Source organism: Oncorhynchus mykiss, chromosome 23, assembly GCF_057628025.1.
Source record: "Oncorhynchus mykiss isolate SJ-2025 chromosome 23, ASM5762802v1, whole genome shotgun sequence".
Classification (NCBI taxonomy): Eukaryota; Metazoa; Chordata; class Actinopteri; order Salmoniformes; family Salmonidae; genus Oncorhynchus; species Oncorhynchus mykiss.
In genome coordinates, this window is record NC_143044.1 from 30,764,666 (window position 1) to 30,791,559 (window position 26,894).

Below are 26,894 nucleotides of genomic sequence, written 5' to 3' on the forward strand. Positions count from 1 at the left end.
ACCTGAATCCATCATGCCTTACCAATCAGTTGCGCTCAAGCTTTTCTTGTCAGAATTATTCAAGGTAGGCCTAATTAGTTAAGGCCTAAATGAAAAAGTACTGCCAGGTTAAACAGCAGTAACGAAAGGGCAATAAGAGGTGCATGAACAATAACCATTTCAAAAAAGAATTATAGAAGCACTGTAGAACAAAAACCCTTAGCTAACCCTTGCATTTGTGTTTGTTCTACTCTTCCTTACAAGTGTCAGAGATAAATGGGCTGCTCTTTTTTAGTGCAGTCTTCGTGTGACCTCCCAAGCAGAACAGGCACTGCACCCAGACCTCCCTGGCTTGGAGGAGCCCAAAAACTCCTTTTAGACGAGACATGTGTCATTGATATTGGCACGCTTCTGGTTAGCTCTCTTTTGAGCGCCCTTGCCACACTCATTCAAGCTGCGCTTGGCCTTCGGTTTGGCCTTTGGTCTCACTTAATTTATTTTCTCATCTTCCATGGCACACTTACTGTAACAGGTGTATCAGTGAGGATGGCAGTCGATCTTCTCCTTCTGCCCTTTATCACATCATTCCTGGGCCCATCCTTGGGAAAAAGTCGGACAGACGCAGAGCTGAAGTCCAACATCGATGAACCTGGGACAGTGTGGAGCAAGTGATCCTCAGAGGTGGATTGGACTTGGACCTGCTTCTAGAGGTCTTCATGGATCCACCTGTACCCGAATACCCGAGACCCGATCCGGGACCCGAGTGGGTCTGGATCCTGAATTCTAAATAATGTTACGGGTCTGGGTCGAATCTGATATGATTGTCACGGGTTTTGGGATTGTGTAATTTTAACTGACTTGACTGGAAGGGCCTGCACAGATCCAAATGTGACTGCTGCAGAGAAAGAGAGGCATTTTATATTTTATGCTGCTTCTCTTGCTTTTCATGAGAGTGGAGCGTGTTGCTTGTTGTTGGCCAATCATAAGTCATCAAAGCGGCAATAGGCTACAGTCATAGACGGTGTCGTTCAGTTCCAAGAACTGGGAGCGGTTTGTTGGATTGAAACTAGTCGCCCTTGACAGACTTGTTGCTTGTGGCTGGCGGATGAAGAAGCTGGGGTGCCTTTGGCGGAAAGAAGTGAACCAATCATTCCCGGACATCTCCTTGGTGTCGCAGGTCTCAGGATACTTGAAGCGATAGCGTTGGGCAAGCTGATATGCACATTTCCTTACCTAAATAACAAACCCAACATTTCTTTAAAAAAATAAAATAAAAAATAAAAAACTTTGAACCTTTTAAACATAATTAAAAAATAATCATAATTGTGAGTTTGCACTTTTGGGCCATTTATATTGTGTAAGACTACCTCTTTAAGTAAATATCTGCAGCCCTTAACAGATACTCCTTCAGACTCCTCTCCTGCTCCTCACTAAATACTTTGTTGTGGGCTCTGTAGGCTGGCATTCGGGCATTAGGACTATCCTTCAACCTCCTACAGTATCTTTAGAGTGTAACATGGTACACACCATGTGCTTTTGCTGCACCCCTGACTGACTGGACTCCTACCAGCACTTCTGGGAAGCTCTTTCGTAGGTCTCTGGATGAAACCTTGCTCTGTCTGTTGTTTTGACCCTATTTCTGGGCATGTCCTGTCAATATTCTGTCAATAAACAAGTGAAACACAAATGAAAACACATTCTAAGTTATTGCGGGGCAAAAGTAACATTCTGTTACTTCCGTCCAACCCCTCTCACTGTGAAACTTCTCCTTGCAAGCATCAAAGACTATCTAGCACAATAGTTCAAACCTATGCTGTCATTAAGTCATTATAGACAAAAATTCCCTTAACAGTCACTAGATGGGTTAAGAAAATAACATATGTTTGGAAACGTAAAAAAAGAAACACAACTCTACAACTGAAAAACTATTCCGGGTCATTCTTTTTTACTTTACCTTGCTTAAAACAACCTTCAAATGTTGACACAGCGTGCTGATATCTTGCAGGGAGGTCAACTTCTGGCACATGCATGCCTCAATACAAAATTCTAGTTTCTTGTAATTTGTGAAAATGGGCATGGTACTTTCATCCTGGCTCTTCCCTACAGTAGCTGTACTGTAAAATAAATTAGCTTAAAAACTGCCGAAATTTCTCTACGCCTAATAATATCAGGAATCTTCAATTATTTATCTCCTCTGTCAAGAGGGGGCCACTAAAATGTTTTGCCTGCGATGTGAGGGACCCTAGCGCCTCCAAAAGGCTAGGGCCGGCCCTGCCAGTGATACATAGTGAGAGACCTCGTTTTCCCCCGAAACGCGCTGAATTGGAGCGAAGAATGCGTCACGAAGTGAATGGATAAATTGCTTTGCCATTAAAGGGGTGCATACTACTGCTTTTCTGTCGGAAAACAAACTATCGATCGGTTTTGGCGACAGCACCAACCCCACTGGGCTTTGGATAAAGCAGACAAGAACAACAACTAATCCCAGAACGAGCACAACCAGGCTATAGCTGCCACCGGCAGGGAACCAAGGATATAAACCGAGATTTAAAAAATCGAAATGGCAGCACGAACTGGATTAAATGAAAGGGGGTAAAGGGGTTTTAGAGAATAGCGAATGTTTTCTTGTTATGTTCGTTAATTTGAGCTTTTGTTTTCTGTGGAAATGGGAGCTTTGACCAGCAGACAGAACGCAGGAGTGGAAGAGGTCGATATACCGTCCACCTCGGTGTACCGCTATCCACCAAAATCTGGTAGGTGCCTGTTCCCCATAGACGACAGTAGCCTAACAGGAGCGATCCCACTCAACCCACAGCATATTCCAGGACAGCCCAAACCTTCTCGGTTTGGTAAAAAAGACATAGGGATATGTTATTAGGATATTATAAGGCCTATTTATTAATATTCAGATAATTATAGGCCTATGACTTATTTGTACTATCTATTATTTAAATATAATGATGAATCACAATCATTACATCAGAGGACAAGGTGTCCGATACCCCGTCCGCACCTATAGGCCTCAGTGCTAGGGTGGCTAAATGTGGATGTTTACCAGACATCGAGTGCCAATCATATAATTGTCATGTTTGAAACACACATGGAAAAACACGAGGCCTATGTGATGTTGGTCGGTCAATATCAGCCTGACCACCAGCCTCCAAGCAGAATGACGCTGAAAAGCATTATACCACATTCATGTTTTACCATTCCAATTAAAATAGGAAAAAGTGAAGATTGCAGTGTGCAGGGGTGTACGTACTGCTGCTGCAGCGCACACAAAGCGTCGCCCAGACACCTCTCACTATGGTGCTCCATTAGGTCTAGATCAAAGCTGAATTAATGTCTGTAAAGTCACATAATGTTTTATTTGTATTCTACATAACATAACCGAATAGAATAGCATAGTATAACGTTACTATTGAACCAAAAACACCACCTAATTTCTTATGAGATTTAGGTTGATTACTTGAGTGAAAAAAAATATGCGCCAAAATGTAAAGCTGCAATATGTAACTTTTTGAGTGACCCGACCAAATTCACATTAGAATGTGTTATATACATATCATTCGCATTGAAGCAAATCTTAGAAGCGGTAGATTTGTTTCATGTGCACTATTTTTATGCTTCTCGTTCTTAAATTTTTGCATCTTTTACTTTTAGTTGTGTACACCAGCTTCAAACAGCTGAAAATCTAATATTTTTGGTTATGTAAAATATATTTCACAGCGGTTGAGATGGTACAATGATTCAGAAGGGGACGGGGGGGTGCAACTCAATATGAAGGTGTTCTTAATGTTTTGTACACTCAGTTGATAAAAACAAACGTACTATTGTGCCCCTCAGTGACTTGCTAAGAGGGGGAATTGCCTCAATGAAATCGCAGGATTTCATAGCATACATTTCAACAGCACAAGGTAAATGGACTGTACTGGAGTGGTCAATTGTCTCCCAATGAGTCTTTCGCTCCAGACGGCTTTCTTCCGCACATGAAACTAGATCTGCTCATTCAAGGTCTCAGAGCAAGTGACGTCACCGATTGAAACGCTATTTAGCGCGAACGACAGCTAACTAAACTAGCCGTTTCACATCCGTTAAAAAAGCATGACTGTGGCTGGCCAATTTGATTGTTCCTACCATGCCATGGTGTTCATCATGCTCTATTGTACGTGACAGGGCGACGTGTTGTGTGGATTAAAACAGCATAAAACCGGGAGTAATCACAAAGCATGATCAAATTAATTAGCGAGCTGCAGTAATTTTGAGAAACAATGAGAGTAGTTTGGTACATTTTCTGGGTGAAATGAACTAGTTATCTACCTTTGATAAGCAGCAATTTCAAGTCTATCTAAACTAATATCGTTCTAACTCGGAAATATGAAGTTATTTCAGAATGAAAGTGAACTGGCTAGCGCATCATGCTTTGTGACATTGTGTTAGCTATTCCCAGTAAGATAATGTGTTTTCATTTATTGCATCTGCATGCGTTCATGAGCTGGCTGCTCTTTCTAAATGGTAAATAGTATGTTCTAATCTGTTCAAAACAGTGGCAGCATGTTCAGAAATGGTCATTCGGTTTATGACATCCAAATGTGAAATATGAGTATTCATGCTGCTGTTCAAATGCACAGATTGCTTTATACATCTTCTAAAAGAAACTACTGGGAGTTCGAAAACTTGGCATCATATTTCTGTCCTAATGCTTTCTTGACAACTCCATCCACCATGGGTATTCAGCCAATCAGCGCCCGCCACTGGTTAGGCCTACACTGTAGGCTGAGATCATTCAAGAATATCTAAATGCATATTCCCACGAAACTGATGGAGATCAAATGATTGGCTAACCCTAATTTGGTGTTTGAGGGAATTAAAAATAAAAATAAATAATTGAGACAATGGGTGTGGGTGTAGGCAGACGTTGCATTTGGAGGATGTATTATATGCATATTTCCCCACAGGAAGTTACTTTGCCAGCCACTTCATCATGGGCGGGGAGAAGTTTGACTCCACCCACCCCGAGGGATACCTGTTTGGAGAGAACACTGACCTCAACTTTCTGGGAACCAGACCAGTGGTGGTACGGATTGTCACAGTACACTACACTACACTACACAGGACTCTCTCTACACAGTACCGTACAGTACAATACACTACACTACATTACACTGCACTACACTACACAGTGCACTGCAGTACTCTACAGTACACTACAGTACAATACAGTACACTACACTACACTACACTACACTACACTAGCTTCTAAGTCTCCAGCTACAATACTGTCTGTCTAATTATGGGCCCTATGGGTCCTGTTTATAAGTATTGCACAATATAGAGAATAGGGTCCCATTTGGGCGTTAGGTTTTGTTCCAAATACCTCCGATCGCAATTCTCATCATCTCTGCTGTATGGACATGGGGAATACCATAGAATTCTGTGACTGGGGGTGTGGTATGGAGCGATGTCAGTGACAACAGGAATTGTATTTGAATTTAATCATTTTGAATTTGTACTAGGAAATTTAATTTAAATGTCAAGTTTTTAAATTTGTAATGTACAAATTTAATCATTGAATTTGTAAATTGAACTTGTATTTCATGAATTGAAGTGGAATTGAATGAATATTGCATTAATTTAAAAATTATATATAAATTCAATTGAATATTCAAATTCATTTATATATATTTATATAGGCCTGTTCAATTTCATTATGGTAGATATTGCATTCATTGTCTGTGTATTAAGTTTACAAACTATAATTTCAAGTGTATCAGAGTTTCATACATTCAACTTCTCAGATGCATTCAGATTCAGTTTTCAAATTCAGTTCTTTAAATTTAGGTTCAAAACCAGAGACAACACCTGGTACTTTACCAGCCAGGAAAGGTAGAGAACAGCACATAGAATCAAACGTTTCCTTTGGTAAACAGAAACTGATGGCGGTTTCTGAAGTCAATGTGGCATGTTGATTAAATGCTCTTCCAATGAATTTGGCTCTAGCATTTGAAATGTTTTGGCTATGAACTACTATGACCCCATTCCTGAAAGCTAAGACTCTCCGGAACATGGACATGCCTTCTGTTTCCCTCTATGATGATGGCAGGATGCATTAGAAGAGAGTTTCACACAAAAACTAAATTTGACCCCCATTAGAATATAGTTTAAATGCCCTGTCATAGCCCTTCTAATGATAGCCTTTCCACTCCCTATTTAACTTTGATCTGGGTTTGAACTAGGTCTCCTGTATCTCACAAGATTGTGTTAGTACACTTAGCTAAAGCCTATAGGGAGGGATACGTTCAGGAAGTTCAGGTAAAGGACGGCATGCAGCTTGCTTAACAAGTACCGCTTCCCCCTTATTCAGCTCATATATAGACTCGAACTAAGAACTTCTTCCTCGAAAACACCCTCCTGAAGTATTCCAACTCATCCTACTATTAAAAAAGGCCTTCTTCAATTGCGCAAGGGGCGACACTTCAGGCTGAGGAGTGAGTTTCACGGATCCCCATCTGCTACACTAATGCAAGTCTTCAGAGGCCTGGAGGAAAAGGGCCGGTATGGGGCCGGTATGGGGGCCTCAAGGTAAATAATGGGCCGGAATGGGCTGATTTATTGTAGATATTATAAGGTTAACATGTGACTGACTGGCTTAACAATGTGTTAGCCTGTTGAGCTAAAACCCTAAACATTGGTCCTTTGACTTCGTTTTGTCACGCCCTGATCTGTTTCACCTGTCCTTGTGATTGTCTCCACCCCCTCCAGGTGTTGCTTATTTTCCCCAGGGTATTTATCCCTGTGTTTCCTGTTCCTCTGTGCCAGTTCGTCTTGTATGTTTCTAAGTCAACCAGCGGTTTCCTGTTCTCCTGCTTTTTGCGTTCTCTGTTTTTCTAGTCCTCCCAGTTTTGACCCCTGCCTGATACTGGACTTTGTACCTGCCTGCCTGACCATTCTGCCTGCCTTGACCACAAGCCTGTCTGCCACTCTGTACCTCTGGGACTCTGATCTGGTTTTTGCCTGTCCACGACCATTATTTTGCCTACCCCTTTGGATTAATAAACATTGTAAGACTCCAACCATCTGCCTCATGTGTCTGCATTTGGGTCTCGCCTTGTTAGGTTAGGTCTCTTCAAGGAGGAGGTAAAAGGGGGGAGAAGTGTAACACAGGTAGTTTGGTAACCACATTCATGTGATGAGTAACTTGTCTGAAAAGACCTGAAAAGTTGCATTATCTGGTGCACAGGAGACCTGGGTTAGACCCTCATTAGCCAAACTAACACGTCTACATGTCTCAGCCAAGGTTGCTCATCTCATAGCCTTGCGAGCGGCCTAATCCCCCGAGCTTACATGAATGGTTCACTACACGTGATAATCAGTCTGGTACTCATCACATGGACGGATCACCAAACCACCTCTGTTGCACTCCATTAAATGGGGTGCACAGATCCTTTTGCTTCTGTCTACCACTGTAAGTGTTGTTGTCTAGTAGGCCTGATTTAGAACCCAGTCAGTTATATTGGTGCTGTGATCTCTGAGTGGGAGGTCAAAGGGGGTTGAATTGTAGCCGAGGGGGTTCGATGAACCTTGCTGGAGATTTGAAGACTTCTGTTCGCTTCCTGAACTAATCCATATGGGCTAACATAGTGGACTGACAGTCTTGTGACATGCAGAAGACCTGGTTCGAACTCAGTCAGTCGCAAGATTAAATAGGGAGTGGAAAGGCTATCCATAGAAGGGCTATGACAGGGCCGTTCAACTATATTCTTATGAGGGGAACAGAAAGCACATCCATGCTCCAGAGGATCTTAGCTTTCAGGAGTGGGGTCATAATAGCTTACAGCCAAAGCAGTTCAAACGCTCTCTCTCTCTCTCTCTCTCTCTCTCTCTCTCTCTCTCTCTCTCTCTCTCTCTCTCAGTCATATCCTGCTATATAAGTCATACTGCCCTCCCTAAGCAGATGGCAATGCAGAACCACATCTCCCTACCCCACTCAGTACATTTCTCTCATCTGTCCCTGAGTTGTTAACTGTGATCTGCAGCGTAGGTCTAGTCCCCCTGCACTAGTTATGTATAGCCTACATTATGTGTGCCTGTGTGTGTGGCTGGACCTCGACAGCTATAAACACTCAGGCCTAATATATTGGGGATTTAACAGCAGTTGACTGCTGTAATAAAGTCATATTCAGACTGCAAAGAGAGAGGGAAGGGAGTGTTTATGTGAGTGTGTGCATGAATGTGTGTGTCTTCCCTGTACTGAAAAACAGCCTTGTCGTTCCTACTCTACAGATCCCATAGCAGAATTTTCCTGTTGTGTGTGTGTTTTAATGAATGGCACAGTATTCAGTATAATAACACATCTGGGCCCATCAGGAGCCTTTCCTGTAAACCACACACACACACACACACACACACACACACACACACACACACACACACACACACACACACACACACACACACACACACACACACACACACACACACACACACACACCTCCCCTTAGTCCCAAAAGAGGGGTGTGGAGGTATCTAACCACATCCTCCATTCCTACTAGACGGCATGTTCAATAGGGTTTCAAAGGTTATTCTATACACATTTTTACAGTGCATTCAGTCATTTAGCAGACTCTTATCCAAAATGACTTAAGTGCACAGTAAGTGTATTATTCTAAAACAGGTACAGTATAACAACCACAGATCCAGATCATCGCACTTAAAAAAAAAAAAATGAATAGCCCGGTATCAGGAAGATCAGTGCCAGTAAGAATAAAGAATAATGTCAATTAAATAGTTAAGCGTCTGACATAAAAAGCATTTTTAGACCCACTCAACTTTCTTCTTACACAGAGTCAGCAACAAAAACACGGTTTGTGCAAAGATTGTGCAAAGTACAGTAAAACAATTGTGTAAAGAAAAGATATCTAATGTTTTAAGTGGGTATGCAGATAGGGTGTGCAGATAGTGTGCAAGCTTTCCAGCACCAACACACCTGATTCAACTGATCAAGGGCTTGGGGATTAGTAAATCAGATCATGTGACCCCTTTGTTGTTGTTGATATTGTTGTTGATGTGACCTTTTGTGTTTGGTTCCTTTACAGTTCCCCTATGCAGCCCCGCCACCTCAGGAGCCAGTGAAGACGCTACGAAGCCTTATAAACATCCGTAAGGATACGCTGAGGCTTGTACGGTGAGTATCTCTCACAAAACACACAATTGATTTGTAATTTATAGCCCTTTTACTGTTATTATTTCAGTTATGCTTAGTCTGTGTTTTATTGCACTAGTCCAACATCTCCACTTATCCCCCCCAGAACCAAGTCGAGTAGCTGGCCTGAGGCTTTCGCAAGCTTTGTTCTGGGTCCTGTGATTACTCCCTTTACTCTTACTATGCTAATTGTAACGGTGTGTAGATGATGCTAGCTGTGTTTCGGTGTGGTATGACAGGTGTATTGACGGCCTGAAGCTGCCAGGGGAGGAAGTGGCAGGGAAAAGCAAAGCCTGTTACAACATAGAGTTCACCTTCGATGCTGACACACAGGTGGCCATCACCATCTACTATCAAGCTATAGAGGAGTTCCACAACGGAGTGCCAATGTAAGTCTGTGTGTGTGTGTGTGTGCATGCTTGTGTGTTTATCTTTCTGCACTCTGAGAAAAAAAGGCTTCCAAAGGGGTTCTACCTCTGTCCCCATAGGAGAACCCTTTTTGGTTCCAGGTAGAACCCTTTTGGGTAACATGTAGAATAGGTTATACTTGGAACCCAAAAGTGTTCTACCTGGAACCATAAGCGTTCTACCTGCATCCAAAAAGGGTTCTTCAAAGGGTTATTTGATGGGGACAGCTGAAGAACACTTTAAGGTTCTAGATATCATCTTCTTTTTCTAAGAGTGTGTATCTCCTATAGTTACCTTCCCCAGGACAGCTCTCTCCAGTCAGAAATGGTGCACTTTAAGAGAGGAGTCTGTCAGCAGTTCTGTCTGCCCTCGCACTCTGTCAACCTGTCAGAGTGGGCCGATGAGGAGGTATGGGCTGTGTGTGTGTGAGCGTGTGAGTGTGTTTATTCATATTAGTAGGAAGTCTGTGTGTGTGTGTTTCAGTGCATAACCTATCTTTATCTCCCTCTTTTCTCTCTCTTCCTCCACCCTCTCTCTCTCCCTCTCTCTCTCTCTCTCTCCCTCCGTCTTAAAAGTTGTTGTTTGACATGGATAAGGATGTGTTTCCCATGGTCATTCAAGCGACAGTAGACGAGGGGGAAGATCACATGGGTCACTCCCATGTCCTCCTGGCCACCTTTGAAAAGGTAAGGAGCTTGGAGTCGGATGTGTGTTCAATTAATTGAAAGTTTGTTTTATCATGTTTTGAGATGCAGTTGACTCTGGATTTAAAAGCATCCCACTGGGCATAAACTGGTTGAATGAATGTTGTTTCCACACCATTTCAACACATAAATAAACTGAGTGGTGTCATCAACGTAAAGGAATTTGGGGAATGTTTGTATTTTTTTCATTCAACTTTTAAAACCCAGTGACGTGGTTAAATGTTATGTTGATTTCACGTTGAATTCATTTTAGTTGACAACCCAATAAAATGTAAATCAAAACTAGACGTTGAACTGATGTCTTTGTCCAGTGGGACTGGATTGGTATAAGCATTGGCTAAGTATCTACTGTTTGTTCCACAGCACATGGACGGAAGCTACTGTGTCAAACCTCTGAAGCAGAAACAAGTGGTGAGTTTGTTTCCACCAAGTTCTCCTCTTCTCTCTCTCCTCCTGCTCTCATCTCATCTCATCTCATCTCACTCTGAACTGTACCTTACCATCCCTTTTTCCTGCCTTGCTTACCTCTCTTTCCTCTCTCTCTTCCAATCTCTCGCTCCCCCTTTCACTATCATTCCTGCTATGTTTTATACTGAAACCTTCTCTCTCATCCCCAACATGTTTCCTGTCCTCTCCAGGTAGATGGAGTGAGTTACCTTCTTCAGGAGATCTACGGCATCGAGAACAAGTACAACAGCCAAGAATCAAAGGTACACAGCTGAGCATTTGGTTGTTTAGGGACTACACTGTAAAGGGGTTCCTGTGAATTTGACAGTAGCTTACAGGCAGCTCAGTGGCAAGTGAAATGATGTGTGTCATATTACAGTTCACCTACTGTAATATAAATAGGATATCAAAGCACAGTACAATACTGTAAAATTGACCTTATCTTACTGTAAAAAAAAGAAGTACATCGGAATAAATGAATGAATGAACAGAGGGGAAGAGTTTGCTTTTCACAGTATTTTACTGTAATTACAAGGGATTGGTGCAAGCAGATTGGCTGCTAGGTGAAGTGTTTACACATTACAGCAGGTTTATTCATGAATATTTGGTGTTTGTATCACTTGCACTTCTAGAGACATTCACAAAGGCTTCCAAACTGGTAGTGACTACAGGGCAAAACAGACCAAAAGGACATGGCAAAATGCTCAACCATTTAAGGTTTAAGACTTGTTGCCACTCCAATTTTTCCCCTATACCAGTGGCTCCTAAACTGTGGGGCGTACCCCCTAGGAGGGGCGAGGGGGCGGCAGGGGGATTCGGGGGTGCATCATACTCATGAGTTGTGCATCATCAGTTTTCCTCTTGTCATGTCAGTCATTGCATACCTTAGAGAGCTATTTATAACTTGTCAGAAATGTTCCAATCAACTAGCCCATGTCAGCTAACGCTTTTTAGCTAGTTTTTGTAGGCCATAGATTTTGTAGTAATGTTCCTGTCACTCAAATATCACACAAATACACATTAGACATGGCAAAATGTGTAGCATTATAAGAAAATTAAAGAGGGATGTGAACAACTTGAGTCAAGAACAGTGCTTGTGCCCATAGAAATAGACTTGGCACACACCAGCACAGGGGAGGTGGGATGTTCCCCAGTGCTGGAAGGGGGGGCCTAAGTGAAAAAGTTTGGGAACCCATGCCCTTCCCTTCTTCATTACCACCACCAACAGGACAGGTGTATAAATTCATTATACTTTATGACACAAAATTAGGAAAAAACTTACCCTACCATCATTAAAAACCCACCACCCTAATTTAATTATATCTGGTCCTACACCAGACCAACAGCCTGGGAGGACAGGACACCACCACTCAACAAACCCTGTAACTCTTCCCCCTATACCATTAGATGGGGCATTATAACCACATAGGAGTTCAATTCGAACTGCATTCTCTCTCACGGGTGCAATAAATATAGCCTCTTACAAGGTGCCCCTCAAAATATGTTAATGAGCCAGAAACTATATCATGTATCCACTAGTGGTCAAAAGATTTTTGTCAATCCAAAGATATGGTACAGTACTGTCTTCTGTGGGGTAGAATTAGAGTACCAATCGAAACACAGCACAACTCAAATTCCACAACATTTTCCCACAATGCACAATAATTTACAGTATGCTGCACTAAAACGTTTCAGAGTATTTTACTGTTGATTATACCCAAAATTACCGTATAATTTACAGTTTTACGTTACAGTGTAGTGATCACAATGCTTTTTGTTAAAAACTTTCCAAATCACTCTCTGTAGAATTGGTTAGAGTATTCATAAGTTGCATGTTTCGTCACAATATTGTTTTGAACATTCGTTTTGGACTGATGCCCGACTGAGCATTCCACTCAATACATTGTCAATTAGCGCTGAAGAAGATTTCATCAAAAGTGCATTACAATGGCTTTGAAATACAATGACATTCAAAGGAAGGCAAATAACTAGTAGGAAACCCCTTTGTCATCATTTTGATGTCTCCAGATTCACTTTATATGCAGTAAAACATTAGCTAGCTTGCTAAGATTGAGCTGAGGCCACCGGATTTTAGCTAGCTAACGTTAGCATTGCTAGCTATTTTTGACAAACTTTGCTAGCTAATGACATTTCCATCTGGCTATTTTATGACATGATAATGCTGGCAAAGTTGTTTCCTATGAATATGCAAAGGAATTTAATTATTTTTACAATATTGCTTGCTCAAGCTACCATACTGCTTTGTGAATGTAAATTATGTATTTATTGATTTATGTATTGATTTTTTTTTCACCTTTATTTAACCAGGTAGGCAAGTTGAGAACAAGTTCTCATTTACAATTGCGACCTGGCCAAGATAAAGTAAAGCAGTTCGACACATACAACGACACAGAGTTACACATGGAGTAAAACAAACATACAGTCAATAATACAGTATAAACAAGTCTATATACGATGTGAGCAAATGAGGTGAGATAAGGGAGGTAAAGGCAAAAAGGCCATGGTGCCAAAGTAAATACAATATAACAAGTAAAACACTGGAATGGTAGATTTGCAATGGGAGAATGTGCAAAGTAGAAATAAAAATAATGGGGTGCAAAGGAGCAAAATAAATAAATAAATTAAATACAGTAGGGGTAGTTGTTTGGGCTAAATTATAGGTGGGCTATGTACAGGTGCAGTTTGAATGATTGACTATGTTGGCCCCAGGTTGTGGATGATGAGATCAGTGATAACAGTGCGGAGTGTGTGGTGTGTCTGTCGGATGTCCGCGACACACTCATCCTGCCCTGCAGACACCTGTGTCTCTGCAATGCCTGCGCAGACACACTCCGCTACCAGGCCAACTGCTGCCCCATCTGCAGACTGCGTGAGTTTATGTCTATGATGCTACATAAGACCTTTGTAAGCCATATGTTGGCATTCCTAATACCTTCATAGCAATAGTTTTTAGATGCTTAGGACCTTCATAGCAATACCTACAGTAATACATGCTCAGATATCAGGCTAACTGCTGCCCTATCTGCAGACTGTGTGAGTCCATAATGCTGCATAAGACCTTCACATCAATACTTAAGCATGTTATAATGCATCTTCAGCGTTCCGGGCGCTGCTGCAGATCCGAGCCATGAAGAAGAAGCTGAGTCCTCTCTCTCCTGCCAGATTTAACCCCGTCATCACCTGCCAGACCTCTGACTCAGAGGAACACTCGGTAATATGTACGCATACACTTACTTTAAAAAAATTATATATACTGCTCAAAAAAATAAAGGGAACACTTAAACAACCCAATGTAACTCCAAGTCAATCACACTTCTGTGAAATCAAACTGTCCACTTAGGAAGCAACACTGATTGACAATAAATTTCACATGCTGTTGTGCAACATCCTCCAGCATGACCGGTTTGGCGGTGGGTCAGTCATGGTGTGGGGTGGCATTTCTTTGGGGGGCCGCACAGCCCTCCATGTGCTCGCCAGAGGTAGCCTGACTGTCATTAGGTACCGAGTTGAGATCCTCAGACCCCTTGTGAGACCATATGCTGTTGCGGTTGGCCCTGGGTTCCTCCTAATGCAAGACAATGCTAGACCTCATGTGGCTGGAGTGTGTCAGCAGTTCCTACAAGAGGAAGGCATTGATGCTATGGACTGGCCCGCCCGTTCCCCAGACCTGAATCCAATTGAGCACATCTGGGACATCATGTCTCGCTCCATCCACCAACGCCACGTTGCACCACAGACTGTCCAGGAGTTGGCGGATGCTTTAGTCCAGGTCTGGGAGGAGATTCATCCGCCACCTCATCAGGAGCATGCCCAGGTATTGTAGGGAGGTCATACAGGCACGTGGAGGCCACACACACTACTGAGCCTCATTTTTACTTGTTTTAAGGACATTACATCAAAGTTGGATCAGCCTTTAGTGTGGTTTTCCACTTTAATTTTGAGTGTGACTCCAAATCCAGACCTCCATGGGTTGATAAATTTGATTTCCATTGATAATTTTGTGTGATTTTGTTGTCAGCACATTCAACTATGTAAAGAAAAAAGTATTTAATAAGAATATTTCATTCATTCAGATCTAGGATGTGTTATTTTAGTGTTCCCTTTATTTTTTTGAGCAGTGTATATACATACAGTAACATCCAAACGTTTGGACACAACTACTCATTCAAGTGTTTTTCTTTATTTTTACTATTTTCTACATTGTAGAATAATAGTGAAGACATCACAACTATGAAATAACACATATGGAATCATGTAATAACCAAAAAAGTGTTAAACAAATACAAATATACTTGAGATTCTTCAAAGTAGCCACCCTTTGCCTTGATGACAGCTTTGCACACTCTTGGCATTCTCTCAACCAGCTTCACCTGGAATGCTTTTCCAACAGTCTTGAAGGAGTTCCCACATATGCTGAGCACTTGTTGGCTGCTTTTTCTTCACTCTGCAGTCCAACTCATCCCAAACCATCTCAATTGGGTTGTGTAAGGACAGACGCTGGGAGACGAGAAGGAAGTAGAGGGAGTGAACATTTAATAAATAACGAACATGAAACAAAACACGGCCAGGGACAACAAAACAACATTAATGCTGACATGGGGAACTAATAGAGGAGCAGACAGATATAGAGGGGGCAATCAACAAAGTGAAGAGTCCAGGTGTCACGTTGGTATGAAGAGATTCGGGAGACAGGCACAGGAATACGTAATATTTTATTTAAATTAAGCCCAAAGTACGGTGTCCTGTGTAAAGGCACGGGGACAAATACCATACAAACACTTAACAAAACACAGGGTAGAAACCCAAAACAAAAGAGTGAGGAGTACCTCAAATAAATAACACAATGATTAACACATGGGACGAGACCTGTAATCATCTGCACAATCCACAAAAAAAAGCAAAAAAGCCAAAACACACAGCACAGGTACTCACACGCACCAACGGACATAGTAACAACAAACGACAGCCCAATGGAAAACAAAGGGCACACTTATACAAGTACTAATCAGTGGGAATAGGGGACAGGTGTGCGTAATAAAAGTTACGGAGAGATCCGTGGAACCAGGTGAGTCCAATGAAGCAATGATGCGCATAATGAGGGTGACAGGTGTGCGTAATGATGGACAGCCTGGCACCCTTGAGCGCCAGAGAGGGGAGCAGGAGTGACCGTACTCCCCCTTCTAGGGGCGCCACCCTGCGTCCCACCTGGGCGAGCCTGACGGCCCGGTCGAGGCGTGGGGGCCGGACGAGTCAGCGGAGGCGTGGAAGCCTGACTAGCTGGCAGAGGCGTGGGAGCCCGACGAGCCAACTGCGGCGTGAAAGCCCGACGAGCCGGCTGAGGCGTGGGAGCCCGACTAGCCGGCTGAGGCATGATGCGGGATGGGAGCCTGCCGAGCCCGCTGAGGCGTGGGAGCATGACGAGGCGGCTGAGGGGTAGGAGCCTGACGAGTCAGCTGCACCCCCGGTTCCTTCGGCAGCGGCACCTGGACCCGACAGCACCAACCAAAACAAAAAACAAAACAAACTCCCTGATGCTTCCAACATTGGTGTCAGCATTTTGTAAGGACAGATGCTGGGAGACAAAAGTAAGTAAAGGGAGTGAACATTTAATAAATAACGGACATGAAACAAAACACAGACAGCGTCTGGACAGGGAACACAAAACAACATTAATGCTGACACGGGGAGCAAACTGAGAAGCAGACAGATGTAGAGGAGGCAATCAACAAAGTGAAGGAGTCCAGGTGAGTCCAATGAAGTGCTGATGCGCATAATGATGGTGACAGGTGTGCATAGTGATGGGCAGCCTGGCGCCCTCGAGCGCCAGAGAGGGGGAGCAGGAGCAGGTGTGACAGGTTGAGGTCGGGTGACTGTGGAGGCCAGGTCATCTGATGCAGCACTCCATCACTCTCCTTCTTGGTCAAATAGCCCTTACACAGCCTTGGGGTGTGTTGGGTTATTGTCCTGTTGAGAAACAAATGATAGTCCCATTAAGCGCAAACCAGCCATGCTAGTTAAGTGTGCCTTGTATTCTAAATAAATCACTGACAGTGTCAGAATCAAAAATCTCAAATGTGTACTCATCATATCAAAGGTCACATTTCCACCAGTCTAATGTCCATTGCTCGTGTTTCTTGGCCCAAGCAAGTCTCTTCGTCTTATTGGTATGTTCTGGTAGTGGTATCTTCGCTGCAATTTGACCATGAAGGCCTGATTCACGCAAGCTCCTCTGAACAGTTGATGTTGAGATGTGTCTGTTACGTGAACTCTGAAGCATTTATTTGGGCAATCTGAGGTGCAGTTAACTCTAATAAATGTATCCTCTGCAGCAGAGGTAACTCTGGGTCTTCCTTTCCTGTGGCGGTCCTCATGAGAGTCAGTTTCATCATAGCGCTTGATGCTTTTTGCGACTGCACTTTCAATGTTCTCGACATTTTCAGCATTGACTGACCATGTCTTAAAGTAACAATATATTGTCGTTTCTCTTTGCTTATTTGAGCTGTTCTTTACATAATATGGACTTAGTCTTTTACCAAATAGTGCTATCTTCTGTATACCACCCCTATCTTGTCACAACACAACTGATTGGCTCAAATGCATTAAGAAGGAAAGAAATTCCACAAATGAACTTTTAACAAGGCACACCTGTTAATTGAAATGCATTCCAGGTGACTACCTCATGAAGCTGGCTGAGAGAATGCCAAGAGTGTGCAAAGCTGTCATCAAGGCAAAGGGTGGCTACAAAATCTAAAATATATTTGGATTTTTTTAACACTTTTTTGGATAGTACATGATTCCATATGTGTTATTTCATAGTTTTGATGTATTTGCTAATATTCTACAATGTAGAAAATAGTAAAAATAAAGAAAAACCCTTGAATGAGTAGGTATGTCCAAACTTTTGACTGGTATTGTATACAGTTGAAGTCGGAAGTTTACATACACCTTAGCCAAATACATTTAAACTCAGTTCCTGACGTTTAATCCTAGTAAATATTCCCTGTCTTAGGTCAGTTAGGATCACCACTTTATTTTAAGAATGTGAAATGTCAGAATAATAGTTGAGAGAATGATTTATTTCAGCTTTTATTTCTTTCATCACATTCCCAGTGGGTCAGAAGTTTACATACACTCAATTAGTATTTGGTAGCATTGCTTTTAAATTGTTTAACATGGGTCAAACGTTTCAGGTAGCCTTTCACAAGCTTCCCACAATAAGTTTGGTGAATTTTGGCCCATTCATCCTGACAGAGCTGGTGTAGTCAGGTTTGTAGGCCTCCTTGCTCGCACACACTTTTTCAGTTCTACCCACAAATTTTCTATTGGATTGAGGTCAGGGCTTTGTGATGGCCACTCCAATACCTTGACTTTGTTGTCCTTAAACCCTTTTGCCACAACTTTGGGAGTATGCTTGGGGTCATTGTCCATTTGGAAGACCCATTTGTGACCAAGCTTTAACTTCCTGACTGATGTCTTGAGCTGTTGCTTCAATATATCCATGGAATTTTCCTACCTCATAATGCCGTCTGTTTTGTAAAGTGGACCAGCCCCTCCTGCAGCAATGCTGCCACCCCTGTGCTTCACGGTTGGGGTGGTGTTCTTTGGCTTGCAAGCCTCCCCCTTCTCCTCCAAAAGTAACAATGATCATTATGGCCAAACAGTTCTATTTTTGTTTCATCAGACTAGAGTACATTTCTCCAAAAAGTTCCCAATTGCATTTGCGAACTGTAGTCTGACTTTTTTTATGGGGCTTTTGGAGCTGTGGCTTCTTCCTTGCTGAGCGGCCTTTCAGGTTATGTCAATATAGGACTCGTTTTACTGTGGATATAGATACTTTTGTACCTGTTTCCTCCAGCATCTTGATAAGGTCCTTTGCTGTTGTTCTGGGAGTGATTTGCACTTTTCACACCAAAGTGCGTTTATCTCTAGGAAACAGAACGCGCCTCCTTCCTGAGCGGTATGACGTCTGTCTGGTCCCATGGGGTTTATACTTGTGTACAATTGTTTGCACAGATGAGCGTGGTACCTTCAGGCATTTAGAAATTGCACCGAAGGATGAACCAGACTTGTGGAGGTCTACAATTTGTTTTCTGGGGTTTTGGCTGATTTTTTTAGATTTTCCCATGATGTCAAGCAAAGAGGCACTGAGTTTGAAGGTAGGCCTTGAAATACGTTCACAGGTACACCTCCAATTGACTCAAATTACGTCGATTAGCCTATCAGAAGCTTCTAAAGCCATGACATAATTTTCTGTAATTTTCCAAGCTGTTTAAAGGCACAGTCAACTTAGTGTATGTAAACTTCTGACCCACTGGAATTGTGATACAGTGAAGTATAAGTTAAATAATCTGTCTGTAAACAATTTTTTGGAAAAATGATTTGTGTCATGCACAAAGTAGATGTCCTACCCGACTTACAAAAAATGTAGTTTGTTAACAAGAAATTTGTTGAGTGGTTGAAAAATGAGGTTTAATGACTCAAATCAAATCACATTTTATTGGTCACACACACATGGTTAGCAGATGTTAATGCGAGTGTAGCGAAATGCTTGTGCTTCTAGTTCCGACCATGCAGTAATATCTAACAAGTAATCTAACAATTTCACAATAACTACCTTATACACACAAGTGTAAAGGAATGAATAAGAATATGTACATATACATATATGGATGAGCGATGGCCGAACGGCATAGGCAAGATGCAGTACATGGTATAGAATACAGTATCTACATATGGGATGAGTAATGTAGAGTATCTAACCATTATATAAAGTGGCATTGTTTAAAGTGACTAGTGATACATTTATTACATCCCATTTTTAATGATTAAAGTGGCTAGAGATTTGATTCAGTATGTTGGCAGCAGCCACTCAATATTAGTGGTGGCTGTTTAACAGTCTGATGGCCTTGAGATAGAAGTTGTTTTACAGTCTCGGTCCCTGCTTTAATGCACCTCTACTGACCTTGCCTTCTGGATGCTAGCAGGGTGAATAGCCGGTGGCTCGGGTGGTTGTTGTCCTTGATGATCTTTTTGGCCTTCCTTTGACATCGGGTGCTGTAGTTGTCCTGGAGGGCAGGTAGTTTGCCCCCGGTGATGCATTGTGCAGACCTCACTACCATCTGGAGAGCCTTATGGTTGTGAGCGGAGCAGTTGCCGTACCAGGCGGTGATACAGCCCGACAGGATGCTCTCGATTGTGCATCTGTAAAAGTTGGTGAGTGTTTTTGGTGACAAGCCAAGTTTCTTCAGCCTCCTGAGGTTGAAGAGGTGTTGTTGCGCCTTCTTCACCACGCTGTCTGTGTCTGTGGACCATTTCAGTTTGTCCGTGATGTGTTCGCGAGGAACTTAAAACTTTCCACCTTCTCCACTACTGTCCCGTTGATGTGGATAGTGGGGTGCTCCCTCTGCTGTTTCCTTAAGTTCACGATCATCTGCTTTGTTTTGTTGACGTTGAGTGTGAGGTTATTTTCCTGACACCACACTCCAAGGGCCCTCACCTCCTCCCAGTAGTCCGTCTCGTCGTTGTTGGTAATCAAGCCTACCACTGTAGTGTTGTCTGCAAACTTGACGATTGAGTTGGAGGTGTGCATGGCCACGCAGTCATGGGTGAACAGGGAGTACAGGAGAGAGCTGAGAACGCACTCTTGTGGGACCCCAGTGTTGAGGATCAGCGGGGTGGAGATGTTGTTTCCTACCCTCACCACCTGGGGGCGTCCCGTCAGAAAGTCCAGGACCCAGTTGCATAGGGCGAGGTCGAGACCCAGGGTCTTGAGGTTAATGAGTTTGGAGGGTACTATGGTGTTAAATGCTGAGCTGTAGTCGATGAACATCATTCTTACATAGGTATTCCTCTTGTCCAGATGGGTTAGGGCAGTGTGCAGTGTGATTGCGATTGCGTCATCTGTGGACCTATTGTGGCGGTAAGCAAATTGTAGTGGGTCTAGGGTGTCAGGTACGGTGGAGGTGATATGATCCTTGACTAGTCTCTCAAAACACTTCATGATGACAGAAGTGAGTCGTTTAGCTCAGTTACCTTGGCTTTCTTGGGAACAGAAACAATGGCGGCCCTCTTAAAGCATGTGGGAACAGCAGACTGGGATATGGATTGATTGAATATGTCCGTAAACACACCAGCTAGCTGGTCTGCACATGCTCTGAGGATGCGGCTAGGGATGTCGTCTGGGCCGGCAGCCTTGCAAGGGTTGACACGTTTAAATGTTTTACTCACGTTGGCTGCGGTGAAGGAGAGCCCGCAGGTTTTGGTAGCGGGCCGTGTCGGTGGCACTCTATTCTCCTCAAAGCGAGCATTGTCCTCAAAGTGAGCAAAGAAGTTGTTTAGTTTGTCTGGGAGCAAGACATGGTTAGCTCTCCAACCTAAGTGTATGTAAACTTCCGACTTCAACTGTATATACAGCTGTAAGTATGGTGATTTTAGCTATCCGATTGGCCTGGGCAGTAGGCGCACTCGATTTAGCCACAGATCTCCCGGTCCACAGGGTAGGTGGAGTTTGTCTTTTCAGACAGATGAAATGGTTCAAAATGGGAACACTTTGCCTACCCGGTGTCCTGGGCTTCTGAATGAAGTGCACCTTCCCGCCAACAGAGCAACACGAAAAAATGTAATCGTTTGGTGATCGACTTGTCGTGATCGACCAGTTGGTGACCGCTGACGTATAGCAACATAACAGCTCATCTCTTTTTTTTCGTTCTCTCTACCCCTGTCCCATCCTTCCTCTCTCTCCTTTCAACCCACCCTTCCCCAGATGTCGGATCACATTCCCCCCGGATATGAGGTCGTGTCCCTCCTGGAGGCTCTGAACGGGCCCCTGTGTGTGTCTCCCTCTGCCCCCCCTCTGCAGGACCTCTCTGGGTGCCACGTCTCGGGGACCCTACCCCCCTACAGCAGTGAGACCCACCCCGCCCCGGCACACTCCATGTCCCCCCTGGACCACTCCACCTCAAGCCAGGGACTCAAACTGAAGAAGAGCGGCTCCAAGTAAGTGGAGCAAACACCTGGAGACATAGGTTATGTCCCAAATGGCACCATATTCCCTATAAAGTTAATTAGTTTTGACCTGAAGTCTGTTCAAAAGTTGTGCACTACATGGGGAGTAAGGTGCCATTTGGGATGCAAACATACTGTACATTTGAATAGGAATTAATTTCCTATGACTTTTAAAGTTTTAGCTAATAGAAAATACACTATATATTCAAAAGTATGTGGACACCCCTTCAAATGAGTGGATTTGGCTATTTTAGCCACACCCATTAATGACAGGTGTTTAAAATCGAGCACACAGCCATGCAATCTCCATTGTCGAACATTGGCAGTAGAATGGCCTTACTGAAGAGCACAGTGACTTTCATCGTGGCACCGTCATAGGATGCCACCTTTCCAACAAGTCAGTTCGTCAATTTTCTGCCCAGCTAGAGCTGCCTTGGTGAACTATAAGTGCTGTTATTGTGAAGTGTAAATGTCTATGAGCAACAATGTCTCAGCGGTGAAGTGGTAGGCCACACGAAGTGGTAGGCCACACAAGCTCACAGAACGTGACCGCAGAGTGCTGAAAAAAATGTCTCTGTCCTCAGTTGCAACACTCACTAACGAGTTCCAAACTGCCTCTGTAAGCAACGTCAGCCCAATAACTGTTCGTTGGGAGCTTCATGAAATGGGTTTCCAAGGCTGAACAGCTGCACACAAGCCTAAGGTCACCAGGCACAATGTCAAGCGTCGGCTGGAGTGGTTGCCGCCATTGGACGCCTTCTCAGGAGTGATGAATCATGCTTCACCATCTGGCAGTCCAACGGACAAATCTGTGTTTGGCTGATGCCAGGAGAATGCTACCTGCCCGAATGCAAAGTGCCAACTGTAAAGTTTGGTGGAGGAGGAATAATGGTCTAGGGCTGTTTTTCATGGTTCGAACTAGCCCCCTTAGCTCCAGTGAAGGGAAATCTTAACGCTACAACATACAATTACATTGTAGACGGTTCTGTGCTTCCAACTTTGTGGCAACAGTTTGGGGAAGGCCCTTTCCTGTTTCAGCATGACAATGCTCCTGTGCACAAAGCGAGGTCCATACAGAAATGGTTTGTCGAGATCGGTGTGGAAGAACTTGACAGGCCTGCACAGAGCCCTGATCTCATCCCCATCGACCAACATTGGTATGAATTGGAACGCCGACTGCAAGCCAGGCGTAATTGCCCAACATCTGTGCCCAACCTCACTGATGCTCTTGTGGCAGAATGGAAGCAAGTCCCTGCAGCAATGTTCCAACATCTAGTGGAAAACCTCCCAGAAGAGTGGAGGCTGTTGTGGCAGCAAAGGGGGGACCAACTCCATATTAATGCCCATGATTTTGGAATGAGATGTTCAGCGAGCATGTGTCCACAGATGGACACCTGCTACTATTCATGTAGTGTTTTTATGTCCGGACAAAGGGAGAGTGTTTGCTGTGGTGTTTATGATTCTGACTGTTGCATTGTGGGATGTGTCAGGTCTCTCTCCCAGAATTCTTCAGTGCTGCCAGGGGAGGAGGGAAAGAAGTCACAACACAGTGAATCAGAGGTTCAGGCCTGCCGCCGGAAGCAACAACTTGAGGTACACTGACATTCTGACATAGTTTGTGTATGCGTGTTTGTCTGTGTCCGGTGTATGTTTGACCTTACTCTCTCTGTTCCAGAGTGGTGTAACTTCAGAGAGTGAGAACCTGACTCTATCCTCGTCTGGAGCCATAGACCAGTCCTCCTGTACTGGGACACCTTTCTCCTCCACCATCACCTCCCCCGAAGGTAGTCCTGCTGGGGCTGTCAGGGGGTGGGCAAAGGAAAATGTGTCCAATGTGTCAAATTATAAAACACTGTTAATTGTCTCCTCCTCTCTCTCTCTCGCTCTCTCTCCCACACAGACCCAGTGAGCAGTAGCCTGGCTCAGTCAGTCATGTCCATGGCTTTCTCCCACAGCCAGCACTCTCAGATCAGCACTGACACCCTGTCCTCCATGTCTGGTTCCTACCTGGCCGGACCGGAGGGAGAGGTGGAGGGGGGAGACACAGAGGGGGAGAAGATCCAGGACGCACCCATGGAGAGCCGGGGACCCTTACAGCAGGACGGGGAGGTGAGAAACATGAGGGGGAACAGGGGGATGAGAGAGGAGAGAGTGGGGTACTCCTAGAAAAATGGTTTGTTGTGATATAGAGAATACCCCCCTCTCTCTTTCTCTCTGTCTCTCACTCTCTCAATTCAATTCAATGGGGATGTATTGGCATTGGAAACGTACAGTGCCTTCGGAAATATTCAGACCCCTTGACTTTTACCACATTTTGTTACGTCACAGCCTTATTCTAAAAATGATTAAATAAATGTTTTTCCTCAGCAATCGACACACAATACCCTATAATGACGAAGTGAAAACAGGTTTTTAGACATTTTTGCAAATGTATTAAAAATAAAAAACAGAAAAACCTTATTTACATAAGTATTCCAACCCTTTGCTATGAGACTTGAAATTGAGTTCAGATGCTTCCTGTTTCCATTGCTCATCCTTGAGGTGTTTCTACAACTTGATTGGAGTCCACCTGTGTTAAATTCAATTGATTGGACATTATTTGGAAAGGCACACTCCTGTCTATATAAGGTCCCAGAGTTGACAGTGTATGTCAGAGCAAAAACTAAACCATAAGGTTTAAGGAATTGTCTGTAGAGCTCCGAGACAGGATTGTGTCGAGGCACAGATCTACGGAAGGGTACCAAAACATTTCTGCAGCATTGAAGGTCCCCAAGAACACAGTGGCCTCCATCATTATTAAATTGAAGAAGTTTAGAACCACGAGACTCTTCCTAGAGCTGGCTGCACGGCCTTGGTCAGGGAGGGGACCACAAATCCCAATGGTCACTCTGACAGAGCTCTAGATTTCCTCTGTGGAGATGGGAGAACGTTCCAGAAAGACAACCATCTCTGCAGCACTCCACCAATCAGGCCTTTATGGTAGAGTGGCCAGACGGAAGCCACTCCTCATTAAAAGGCACATTACAGCCAGCTTGGAGTTTTCAAAAAGACACCTAAAAACTCTCGGGCCATGAAAAAGAAGATTCTCTGGTCTGATGAAACTAAGATTGAACTCTTTGGCCTGAATGCCGAGTGTCACGTCTGGAGGAAAATGGGCACCATCCCTACAGTGAAGCATGGTGGTGGCAGCATCATGCTGTGGGGATGTTTTTCAGTGTCAGGGACTGGGAGACTAAGGGTGATCGAGGCAAAGATGAACGGTGCAAAGTACCTTGATGAAAACCTGCTTCAGAGCTCTCAGGACTTCAGACTGTGGCAAAATTCACCTTCAAACAGAAAAACGACCCTACGCACACAGCCAAGACAAAGCAGCAGTAGCTTCGGGACAAGTCTCTGAATGTCCTTGTGTGGCCCAGCCAGAGCCCGGACTTGAACCCAATCGAACATCTCTGGAGAGACCTGAAAATAGCTGTGCAGCAACACTCCCTATCCAACCTGACAGAGCTTGAGAGGATCTGCAGAGAAGAATGGGAGAAACTCCCCAAATACAGGTGTGCCAAGCTTGTAGCGTCATACCCAAGAATACTCAAGGCTATAATCACTGCCAAAGGTGCTTCAACAATGTACTGAGTAAAGAGTGAATACTTATGTAAATGTGATATTCCATTTTTTTCCAATAAATTCTCAAAAAAATCTTAAACCTGTTTTCTTTGTCATTATGGGACATGTGTAGATTGATGAGGGGAAAAAAAGATTAATACATTTTAGAATAAGCCTGTAACATTACAAAATGTGGAAAAAGTCAAGGGGTCTGTTTGACATCGCCAAAACAAGTGAAATAAACAATACACAAAAGTGAGAAGAAACACATTTAAACATAAACAAAAAATTATTTGAAATTTACAGTAAACATTGCACTCAAAAAGGTTTCAAACAGATAAAGACATTTCAAGTGTTATATTTATCAGCCATGTACAGTGTTTTAGCAATGTGCAAATAGTTGTAGTACGAATACTGGGGGAAGATAAATAAACAGATAAATATTGGTGGTATTTAGAATGTTTGTGCTCCACTGGTTGCCCTTTTGTCATGGCAACGGGCCACAAATCTTGCTGCTGTGATGGCACATTGTGGTATTTCGCCTAATAGGTATGGCAGTTTATCAATGTTGGATTTGTTTTCAAATTCTTTGTGGGTCTGTGTGATCTGTGGTTATGTGGTCTTACATTTGGCAGGAGGTTAGGAAGTGTAGCTCAGTTTCTTTTTGTGGACAGTGGGCACTTCAGAACCAGGTCTGACTATGGCGACCTCTCTCAATAGCAAGGCTCTGCTCACTGGGTCTGTACATAGTCAATCATTTTCAGTCTCAGTGTGTACTGTGTACTCTCTGTTTAGGGCCAGATAGCATTCTAATTTGCTCTGTTATTTGGTTGATTCTTTCCAGTGTGTCAAATAGTAATCTTTTTGCTTTCTCATAATTTGGTTGAGATCTAATTGTGTTGCTGGCCTGGGGCTCTGTGGGTTCTGTTTGTGTGTGTGAATAGAGCCCCAGAACCAGCTGGCTGAGGGGAATTATCTAGGTAGATGAGAACTTCTCATCTGTAGATGAGGGCTTTGATGTGGAATGTGTGGGTATCGCTTCCTTTTAGGTGATCGTGGAATTTAACAGCTCTTTTCCAGATTTTGATAACTATAGTCCTAATTCTGCTCTGAATGCATTGTTTGGGGTTTTGCGTTGTACACAAAGTATATTTTTTTAGAAGTCTGCATGCAGTGTCAATTGGGTGTTTGTCCCATTTTGTGAATTATTGGTTGGCGAGTGGACCCCAGACCTCACAACCATAAAGGGCAATGGATTCTATAACTGATTGAAGTATTTTTGGGCCAGATTCTAATTGGGATGTCGAGTTTATGTCATAGAGGGCCCATCTTGCCTTGTCTCTTAGATCATTCACAACCTTGTGGAAGTTACCTGTGTTATTGATGTCTAGGCTGAGGTAGGTATAATTCTTTGTGTGCGCTAGGGCAACCGTGTCTAGATAGAATTTGTATTTGTTGTCCTGGCACCTGGACCTTTTTTGGGGCACCATTATTTTTGTCTTACTGAGATTCACTGTCAGGGCCCAAGT

At 43.4% G+C, this 26,894-nt stretch overlaps 1 protein-coding gene across 2 annotated transcripts in view; it reads left to right on the forward strand.

Annotated features, from left to right (window-relative positions):
- The first annotated feature begins 2,215 nt into the window (after positions 1 to 2,215).
- Positions 2,216 to 26,894, forward strand: part of rnf157 (ring finger protein 157) — a 35,139-nt gene continuing 10,460 nt past the window's right edge. The window contains exons 1-14 of one of the 2 annotated variants that reach the window (XM_021581018.3): positions 2,216 to 2,732; positions 4,938 to 5,056; positions 9,075 to 9,163; positions 9,421 to 9,570; positions 9,880 to 9,997; positions 10,165 to 10,275; positions 10,657 to 10,704; positions 10,932 to 11,003; positions 13,471 to 13,630; positions 13,860 to 13,972; positions 21,524 to 21,756; positions 23,256 to 23,358; positions 23,441 to 23,549; positions 23,666 to 23,874. In XM_021581018.3, coding sequence (XP_021436693.2) covers positions 2,645 to 2,732; positions 4,938 to 5,056; positions 9,075 to 9,163; positions 9,421 to 9,570; positions 9,880 to 9,997; positions 10,165 to 10,275; positions 10,657 to 10,704; positions 10,932 to 11,003; positions 13,471 to 13,630; positions 13,860 to 13,972; positions 21,524 to 21,756; positions 23,256 to 23,358; positions 23,441 to 23,549; positions 23,666 to 23,874 — 1,722 coding nt within the window. In that variant the 5' untranslated portion in view covers positions 2,216 to 2,644. The remainder of the gene's footprint in view (positions 2,733 to 4,937; positions 5,057 to 9,074; positions 9,164 to 9,420; positions 9,571 to 9,879; positions 9,998 to 10,164; positions 10,276 to 10,656; positions 10,705 to 10,931; positions 11,004 to 13,470; positions 13,631 to 13,859; positions 13,973 to 21,523; positions 21,757 to 23,255; positions 23,359 to 23,440; positions 23,550 to 23,665; positions 23,875 to 26,894) is intronic. The other variant, XM_021581017.3, reaches the window with a different exon arrangement.